Raw genomic sequence first — 10963 nt, forward strand, 5'->3', positions numbered from 1 at the left:
ACAGATGTCCCTAGTTTTCTATTATAGTCTGCAAACCATTCTAGATCACTACTACTAAATCATTTTTAGGATTGATGCTGGCCTCTAATTTTTAATTTTTAAAATTTGGTTAATATTATTCTCTAGAAATAAATTTATTATCTCTTCCCTCCCTTCTCTCCAATAATTCTCATTCAAAAATAGTTATAGTATAAGACATGGTCTCTGAATCATTTTATAAATCCTACAAAGGTCATGGGGTTAGAAGCTAGGTCACCAAATTCTCTGTACTACTAGTGTTTCCCAGTTCAGGGTTGCCTGACCTGACAGGAAACCTTAATAGCTCTTTCTTTAGGGAGGTCACTAAAAAAAAAAGGGGAAAAAAAAGAAGTTTGTTGCCTTAGGATTTTCAAAATTTTTAGTCTTTCTCTAAATTCAGATAAATCTCTCCTCTAATTTAACAAATTTGAAAAAAGGTGGCTGTAACGTTCTATATAATGAGAAATGCCTATGATAATCTTAAAAGCTGAGTAATGATGAACTTGCTTATAATTAACCTTATTTCTACCTACTCACAAAAGAAATCTAGAACAGTCTGGATAATGTCAAAAGAAAATTTTAAAAATGAAATTTACATTTATATTAACTTATATCTCTTTCCCCTTAATAGTTCTTCAGTAAAGTTAGTTATGCAATACTAGTTCATACTTACCACATGCATTTATACCATGTATATAGCCTTTGGAATAACTCTGCCTACAGGTGTTACTTGGGAAAAAGTACACAACTTTTAAAGTCAACATATTTTTAGTAAACAAAAAGCAAGCAAGCATAACCTAGCCTGTTGCTAATTCTAAAAATACTGCTCTATGATGACTTTATATTTGAAAGAGAAAAACCTTCTAATATCTACTACACAAAAGAGAATAAAATTAATAATAATCTTTAAAATGAGGATTTTAGCTTAAAAATGGGACATAACTTCCCTAAAGAAGTACCTTTAAGAATAAACTGACTGGAAATTCAACAGTCATTAAGTATATTTCGAGAATTCTTTTCAGCATTTCCTCAGTTTGCCTACTTCTATAAAAAACAACAAAAATTCACTGGTTCAAAAGAGACAGTATAAATGTATTTTATTTATATGTGCTACTCTACAGAAGATGTTGTTAGCACTTTCATCATTAAGAAAAAATGATTTGGGGGCAAATTTCAACAATTATCTGAATACAATGAAAACTCCATTTCACTGTGAAAAATTTCTAGATCCACAAGGTATTCTAATATATGTATTAAGGATTAAAAGTCAATGACATCTAGTATTGAGATATTCAGAACTATGTTCATCAAGGAAGGCTTTTCCTCCTACATATGTATGTATGAGTACAGAACTGGAATTAAGGAATGAAAAAAGAGTTACAGGGTGACTTAGAAATATCTTTTAACTTTTACTTATTCATGCTAGTCTGACATGAAACATTAGTTCTAAAAATTACCAGTTCAGAAGGAAAAATACTATGAGAGTAATATGCCATAATTGTAACAAATTATATCGTAACATGAGTAAGGATTTTAGATTTTTATATTTTGAAAAAGACAACAATGCAGAGAGATGATCATATATTTCTTTCTCAAATAACTGAAATAATTCTTTTAAAATATTTCAGTCTTTACTGAAATATTACTACTAGTGGCAACCAAACAATACAAACTGCTCAGAAAGGACCTAAATCTGGACAAAGAAAACTAATTCAAGAATACTCTGATTGTGATGTTTCCACAAATAACCCAGGGCCTATCTGATAAAGAAGCACAAATACAAACTGTAAAAGACTCCCTCCAGGAAATCTTATACAAAAACAAGTAAACTCTTTGAAAAACAGTCAGTTACCTTCTGCAATGTCCTCATGCTCTTCATCTTTCTCATCTTCTCCATCACTTTTTGAAGAAAATAGCAGCATTTAAAAAAAGGGGGCTTAATTAATAATAATTAATAAACTACTTCTTGGAAATGTAAGGAATGAATGTTACAATAGGACATATGGCAATTTAGAAAGGGGAGAAATGACAATAAAAAGGAAGCTTTGCTTCTCACATCATTTCATGTTAAAATCTCAACTGCAAATGATGTCTAAAGTTATCAGTAACCAAGAAGTCCTAACTTACCATGATGTTTAAAGTCAAGTAATTTCTTAATAAAATTGGATTTAAAATAATTTAAAGCTAAACTATTCTAATTTGATTTTAGATAATATGGCATTTGAATATTATAGAATTCGTGAATAAAAAAAATAGCACTTCTATTGATGCCACTTACATATATATTTAACACAATAAAAACATTTTTCCCATGCTTTCATTATACATGAAATAAAACTACATATGAAAAAAAAAAAAAAAACCCAACAGAAATCCTGTAGGAAGCAAGCTCTTTTTAATGAAATAATAATTGGTAGAATGAAAAATAGCAAGCAGAGAACACATGCATACAGTCACACATTTTGCAATTAGATGTCAGTCATATCTTAGCATAGTTGAATTGCTTCATTAGATGTAAATTTATCAAGCAGAATCATGTCAAAATACAGGAGAAAAGCAGGTTGATAAATACTGGTACTGTAACCCACATTCTCTTAAGAATATGACATCATGCATTAGTGGTGAAAGACTCATCAGTTTTTAAGTTTCTAGACTGGACCAACCTGTCTGATGTTGGAAAGGATAAATTGTCCTCATACAAATCTCCTTCTAAACCAAGACTGCTCCAGCTACTGCTGTTACCATTACTGCCGGAGGAAGAAAAGAACAGAGCTGAACTAGTAGTGAATAGTAAAGACCACCTTGGTTTTCCTTGGAACAGCTTCTGTCCTTGATAACTGTGCATGTCCTGAAGCTGCCACAATAGAGTGGCATCCATCCACTGAGCAGACGAGACGTCATCACTGCTACTCTAAAGGGTACCTGACAGGGTCAAAGACTCAAAAGTTTTTTCTTTATCCTCCATACATCATGAAAATTCTTCTAAGCTTACATTTATTTTGCAGATAAAGACAACAGAATGATTTTCAAGACAGGAGATGAATGGGTGATGAAATTAATTTTCATAGCCAATCTTAGGATACAATTTGTAAAAAAGGTAATACACTTCCGTTTGCATAAAGCTTAAAAAGAAAACAAAAAAGATTAAGATTCTTTCTTCAATTTTTAAGACAAAGTTAAACTATTGGCTTGGGTGTAAAACTACTGGGTTGGGTGAGAATATGGAAGAGATAGGATGGATGAACCAAAACAGTGTCAAACAGACATCGTTTTCTGGTTTTAAAATATTCTTATTATGTCAATTACTTTTCACGCATTATGTATAATTCGGTAGGTGGCAAATAACGTACATTTTCTTCAGAATAAAGCTAGAATAACCAAGGCTTAATCACATTTGTCTGATCCGCCAAACACTGATACCACACACAGATAACTTCTTACACTACCTAACCAAAAGAAGAAGAGAGCAACTATATTCTACAACAGCAGCAAAGCAATTTTTTAAAAAGCAATGATGTTCAGAAACAAAATTAAATTCAATTTTTCAGATTAAAGCCTTCAACATGCAATTTTTACAAATTCTAATCATTCCTAATTATTAAAATAATTAGTAAGCACATTAGTTTGCAGTGATAAGCAGCTATATCTCCCAATATTAGGCTAGGCAATTACAAAAAATTAATATTTATATAAAATGAAATTTTGTTTCTAAAAAAATGAACATTAAATCATTTCATGTGTATCAGTAAATGTTGACAAGTTTAGCAAAAAAGATGATTAAAGTTCTAAACAGTTTCCAATCAATCTCAAATAATTTACATATCTGTATTCACACTAACAGTGTCAAATTGTCACAAACCATGGATACATTAGAGAAAAAAAGTTAAAACTGAAGTCTTTTAACATATGTTCAAACAAATATAGCTCTATTATAAAAGTATCAAAACAACCAAGAGTTTTATCTATACAGTCTGTTGTCAGACAAACTAAAAATGAGAAAATATAGAAATATAGAATGGAGAAACAGCTATGAGCCAAAGAGAAAGAGAAGATTAATGATCTCAAACACTGTACTTATAGCAATAATATTATCAAATGCAAAAAATTTACTAAATTAAAATTCTTACCCATATCCTAATAATAATAATGCTTTCCCCATTTAATTAATAATAATACCACTATAAGCATTAGATGAACATGAAAACAAATAACAACTAAATAATGTAAAGACTTAAAATTCAAAATCCCTTTCAGCTCATCTCCTCCACACTTGCTCCTCAAAATGGGCTAGCCTTAAGGTCAGTTATTTATAAAAAGCCACTTTTAACTGAGGTGACAATATAATTTTTCATCTAACTAGGACACTTGAAAATGTAAGACACCATTAAAAATTATGCCAGAACAGCAGAAATAAACCAGGACTAGCCTGAGTAAGCTGGAAGACATGAACCCTCCATCCCAACATTAAAAAAAAAAATCGCCAGGCACGTTGGCGAGCTTGGGAGGCTAAGACAGGAGGGAGGAACATGAACTCAAAGCCAGCCTGAGCAAAAGTGAGGGGCTAAGCAACTCAGCGAGACCCTGTCTGTAAATAAAATACAAAATAGGCTGGGAATGTGGCTCAGTGATCAAGTGCCCCTGAATTCAATCCCTAGTACCCACGCCCCCACCTCCACAAAAAAAACCTTCACACAATATCCTATTTCATTCTTGAAACATTTTATCACTTCCATCAATTTCTTTTCTGCCTTTTTTTTTTTTTTTCGTATTTCCTTTGTCTAGAACAGGCATACTTATGCCCTCAAACTAATGGTAGTCAAGGACTAGAATTATTAATTGTGGATTTCAGTCATAGGAAAACTACTATTAATTCTGTCACATCTCATACAAAATACTTCAAGAATTCTGCAAGTTCAGTCACATAACTTGTAATAGTCAAAGTCACTTGAAATATTTGAGATTCACAAACCAGTTCTCTTAGACTAAGTAATATAATCCTCCTAAACACTTACTGAAAACCTGAATTTACTGTTTTTAATAACTGTTGCCAGGGGGCTGGGGTTATGGCTCAGTGGTAGAGGACTTACCTAGCACATGTGAAGCACTGGGTTGGCATCCCAAATAAATAAATAATTGTTGCCATCTATTGAATTTCCTACCTAGAGTGAAAGTGCAAGGTGTTTACCTCCCACCTTGATGTCTGTAGCAAAAGTAAATGTCATCCAAAGATACAAAATGTAAAGCAATCTCTTTAGATTGCAATTAAATCATCTAAGAGGTTTATCAAGCAAGTGGATTTTCAGGACTCTCAACTGACCTAATGAATCAATCTCTGAAGGTGAGGCTCTGGAAATTATTTCCAAGAAACACACCACCAACCCAGGATGAGCCCCACTATCTTTTTCTTTCTGCCAGAATCTTAATACCACATTAAATCATTAGTTCATATTAAGACTGTGGTCAACTGAAACACAGGACTTTTTTGACAAAATACTATGAAGCCAGATTTGCTTCCTTGATCTCTTGAGTTCAAATAATTAGTTTTGGAACCTAAATGTATTTACTCTTGTTAAGTATAAATATTTTAACCTCAGCCTGAGTCAGTCTTGATTTCATTAATGGGATTTATCTTTTCATCCTTGTTTATGAGTCATTCACAAATGAATATTCTACAGGATTGACAAAATAATGCTAATTAAGAGGATAAAATGAAGGACAGAATTGTTTGACTGCTCCCCCTTATTAAATTACCTAGTTAAAACTCCTTGCACAGAGTTGTTCTACTGGGTATAACTCCTCTTACGGCCACTGGCCTCCATCAATAGTTCTCTTTATTTTTTTTTATTTAGTTTTTTTAGTTCTTTACATTGGTTCTTTGTAGTTACACACGACAACAGAATTCATTTTGACATAATTATAAAAGTATGGAATATAATTTGTTCTAATTCAGTCCCCAGTACTTCCCCTTCCTTCTTCCTACCCCCTGTTCCTTTCCCTCTATTCTATGTATCTTTCTGTTATTGACTTATAATTTTTTTTAATTAGTGTCTTATGTGTGTATGTACATGTCAGTGAGATTCACTGTGGAATATTCATATATTCCACAACATGACCTAACATGTTAGGTCAGATTCATTCAATTATCTTTCCTTATTCCATCTCTCCTCCCTCCTCCTTTCCCTTTATTCCCCTTTGTCTAGTCCACTGATCTTCCTTTTTCTTTTTTTAATCCCTTCCCATCCCATTATTGTAGAATATCTTCTACATGTTAGGAGAAAAATATTCTACCTTTGACTTTGGAGGAACAGTTTATTTCATTTAGTAGGATAGTTTCCAATTCCATTGATTTAACAGCCATATGGCATTTAAATGCCATAAAGTCATGGCTAAGTAATACTCCATTGTATGTACATAAACATTTTATTTATCCAAAGGGCACCTAAGCTGGCTCCATAGCTTAGCTACTGTGAACTGTGCTGCTAAAATTATTTCTGTTTGCCAATGACATGATCCTACATTTAGAAGACCCAAAAAAACCCCCAGAAGAGTTCTACAGCTCATAAATGAATTTAGCAAAGTAGCAGGATTCAAAATCAACATCCAAAATTCAATCATGTTCCTACATCAATGATGAATCTGCTAAAAAAGTTAGGAAAACCATCCAATTCACAAATAGCCTCAAAAAAAAAAAAAAAAAACCACCTTGCGAATCAATCTAACGAAACAGGTAAAGGACCTCTACAATGAAAACTACAGAACATTACAGAAACTGAAAAAGACGTTGAAAGATGGAAAGATGTTCTTGGATAGACAGGATTAATATTGTCAAAATTGCCATACTATCAAAAGCACTATACAGATTCAATGTAATTTCCATCAAAATTCCAATAACATTCTTCACAGAAATAGAAAAAGCAGTCATGAAATTCATTTGGAAAAATAAAGAGACCCAGAACAACCAAAGCAATTCTTAGCAAGAATAGTGAAGCAGGAGGCATCACAATATGTGACCTGAAATTATACTACAGAGCTATAGTAACAAAAAGAGCACAGTACTGGCACCAAAACAGGCATGGAAACCAATGGAATAGAACAGAAGACACAGAGACAACCCCACATAAATATAGTTATCTCATACTAGACAAAGGTGCCAAAAATGTATGTTGGAGAAACAGCAATCTTTTTAACAAATGGTACTGGGGAAACTGGAAATACATGTGTAGTAGAATGAAATTTAATCCCTATCTCTCACCCTGCACAAAACTCAACTCTATGTGGATCAAAGACCTAGGAATTAAAACAGAAACCCTGCACTTGCTACAAGAAAATGTAGGCCCAACACTCTAACATGTCAGTTCAGGGAGTGACTTCCTTAATAAGACTGTTAAAGTGCAAGAAATAACATCTGTAAGTGGAATGGCATCAAATTAAAGAGCTTCTTCACAGCAAAGGAACAATCAAGAGTGTGAAGACAGAGTCTACAAAATGGGAGAAAATCTTTGCCACTTGCTCCTCAGATAGGGCATTAATGTTCAGAATATAAAAAACTCAAAAACAAATAACCCAGTCAATAAATGGGCAAAAGAACTAAACGGACATTTCTCAAAAGAAATACAAATTGTCAACAAATGTAGGAAAAAATGTTCTAAATCTCCAGCAATTAGAGAAATGCAAATTAAATCTAAACTGAGATTTATCTCCCTCCAGGCAGGATGGCAATTATTAAGAATACAAGTAACAATAAATGTTGGCAAGGATGTGGGGGAAAGGGTATACTCATACATTGCTAGTGGGACTGCAAATTGGCACAAACTCTGGAAAGGAGCATGGAGATTTCTCAAAAAACTAGGAATGAAATCATCATTTGATTAGGCTATCCCACTCCTCAGTATATATCCAAAGGGTTTAAAACAGCAAACTACAGTGAAACAGTCACATTAATGTTTATATAGCACAATTCATAATAGTTCTCCTATTTTAATGCCAGAATTTCCTAAGCAACCATGTCAACCCTCAGAAGAATCCTAGAAGCTTGTGCTTCTCAAAGACAAGAGAAAAAATTAAATGTTAACATTCTATTCTTGATAAAGTTATGGAAAAGAACCAAACTATGATTTGTGATACTGCTCCATCTGCTTCTACCAGTTTTAAAGACTATCTTTTTGGACCTGGATTTTAAGAAATACAATGTTTTACATGGTATTTTTAAAAACTATGACAAAAGAAATACTTTATAAAAATATTAGTAGTGGCTAATGCAAACAGCTAACAAATTACTCTGAGATGAAGTGTTCTAACAGGTGAAAGGCCATTTCCTTTTCTTATACTACCTCATCCTTTCTCCAGTCATCTTCCTTTCACCTTCCTAGTAAGTCGATTCCAAGAAAGCCTTTCAGGGTCCTTCTGACATAGTGTAAGTAGTTTGAGAACTCGTCCCACTCCCTAGATTCAACTATGGACAATATTTATTACTGATAATTATCAGCTAATATGGATAGAGATTTCATGAGAATTTATATGTCAGGAATACTTTTAGATAGAGATAAGAATGTAAGAAATAATTGTATCATAATTAATAAAATATTTCAAAGATTGTTAAGAACAATGTTAACTAAGAAAAGTTATATATGAAATAAATGTCTTGAGGTATAAAAAAACATTTTTATAATGGGTTTGTATATTTTCAGTCTTTCAAGTATGCATATGCTTCATGACTTTGTTCCTAACTGGCATATGCTTCGTGACTCTGTTCCTAACTGCACAATAAGTGGCTTACCCTTCCCTGCAAAAATATACTATTTTAACTAATAAAAACAATTAGTCATATTGATGCCTTTTAAAGATAATTGTCTTTTTTCCTAACCTCTAATGAGAAGAAAAAAAAAAAACTACCCTCTTTAAAGTGAAAGGTTTAAAAGGTAAGAAAATCAAATATCTGTATTTTCAAATTAACTACTGGCATACCCAAAGAACATTAGCTCAAGTAACTACTGTATTTAACAAGTATCACAAAGCTTTAGACACATGTTGTGAATAAAAAGGATTTTCAGAGTAATAACATTTCCAAATTTAGGGTTTTTAAATAATACTCAGTGTAAATTTATAGCTCGCTTCAAGGACCTAAACTACACAATGTACACAAAATTTTAGTTACCTTTCACTCAGATGATGAAAACTGCTGCTTTCATCTTGGTGTTCATCCTCAAAACTTAAATTGGACCAGCTACCAGTGCTGTCATCACCGATACTGAGATTCATCTGCTGGCTACCAAATGACTCAATTGATTGAAAGTCTTCTATTTCTTTTGAACTAAGAAAAGAAAATAATAATATCACACCAAAAGCATCACAGATCTCAACTATTAGATTATTAAACTAATGACAGATGACAAAAACAAGAGATGATATTTAGAGTTAGATGAGTCTGTTAATAACGAGACTTTGTAGGATAGCATATTAACTTCAAACATAACTGGGATACCCAATAATGTAGTATGGATCCATTCTTTGTGCATCATTTATACAAATTCTGATTAAAGCAGTTCATATTTTCAACTGGAATACTATGAGTATAAGTTCCTAAGTTGATCATCTACTTTGTAAAACAGTATTAAGTTGGAATAAAGGAGCCTCTTTTTGGTTTTAAGAACAAAGTAAGTAACTCAAGGAATTCTAGTAGTGTCAATCAAGCCTACATACAAACTAGTCATGGATTTTGAGCATGGATCATTAACTCTTTTCATTCTTGTTTTTTCCCCCAAATAAACATTTATATTTTTTATTACATCATCACAAAAAAAGTTCATTCATTGCTTAACTATTATAATTGCCCCTTCTATGTATTATTCTCAACATGGTAGTTTAAAGTGATGTTTTTAAACATAAAAAGGAATAATGTCAGTCTTCTCATTGAAAAGTATCCAATGGCTTCTTACCAGACTGAGAGCTCAAATCCTTTACAACATACTAGCCAGTCCTTTCTCATAATGTCCACTTCATCACCTTCCATATTCCTGGCTCACTCTTCTTCAGTAACATAAGCCTGTTGTTTCTGAATCATGCAGTCCCACTCCTTTTACAGGAACACAGTTCCGTGTGATTCCCACATGACTCAGGCTCTCTTCACCTTTGGCACTTCACTCAAATGTTACTTTGCCAGTTATTCTTGCCCTGCTATCTATTTATTCAAAACTACAAGCCACCCCCAACTGTTGCTGCCCACTGCCACCACCAAAACTCTAATTCCTTCCCTTGCTTTATTTTTCCCCTGAAGCACTTGATACTATGGAACATACAACATATTTTACTTATTTAGGGTCTACCTTATTCCACTATAATAAACTCTAAGAGAAACAAATTTTGTGTGTTTTACTCCCTTCTATATCCCCAGTGCATATAATAGGCCCTGAAGTACTCTCCTTCTATAGGGAAAATTCTTTTGTTTTTAAGATATACCCACTTGATTTATATTGGACATTCTAAATCAAGTACACTATAGTTCTGAATAATAATAGAGCAATATTTTGTTCTTTTTGATATTTTTCTGGATACATGCCACATTCTTATGGAAATGACTCCCAGGATGAGGTCCAAAGAAGAGTTTTTAATGACTGCTAGGTGATTTTTGGCCCAGAAATAATAGCTCAGAATACAATCTAGATGATTTGTTTTTCCAAAAATGTACCATATCATTTAGTTTCCCATTAGACATTTACATGTTACCCATATGAACATTAAAGCTTTGTGATATATTACCATTTATAAATATACAGTTAAAAGGGACACTAGTGAAATAAACTAAATAATGTCTTGAAGACTAATCCATCTTAATAAATCCCTCTTCATGCTTGAAAGGCAAAAAAATTTTAACTTCAGAAATAGATGTGAAATAGCAAACTATACACACCAGAGTCAATTTTTAATAGTCAGCACTTATAGAACTCTA

The 10963-nt window shown here is 32.6% G+C and overlaps 1 protein-coding gene across 5 annotated transcripts in view; it reads right to left on the reverse strand.

The window, feature by feature from the left end:
• The window catches only part of Akap11 (A-kinase anchoring protein 11), a 53377-nt gene that overhangs the window by 7978 nt on the left and 34436 nt on the right, over positions 1 to 10963 (reverse strand). For 4 of the 5 annotated variants that reach the window (XM_047552409.1, XM_047552412.1, XM_047552408.1 and 1 more), the window contains 3 exons: positions 9173 to 9328; positions 2682 to 2765; positions 1871 to 1917 (listed from right to left, as the gene is read on the reverse strand). In XM_047552409.1, coding sequence (XP_047408365.1) covers positions 1871 to 1917; positions 2682 to 2765; positions 9173 to 9328 — 287 coding nt within the window. The remainder of the gene's footprint in view (positions 1 to 1870; positions 1918 to 2681; positions 2766 to 9172; positions 9329 to 10963) is intronic. The other variant, XM_047552413.1, reaches the window with a different exon arrangement.

This window comes from Sciurus carolinensis, chromosome 5 (genome assembly GCF_902686445.1).
Source record: "Sciurus carolinensis chromosome 5, mSciCar1.2, whole genome shotgun sequence".
Classification (NCBI taxonomy): Eukaryota; Metazoa; Chordata; class Mammalia; order Rodentia; family Sciuridae; genus Sciurus; species Sciurus carolinensis.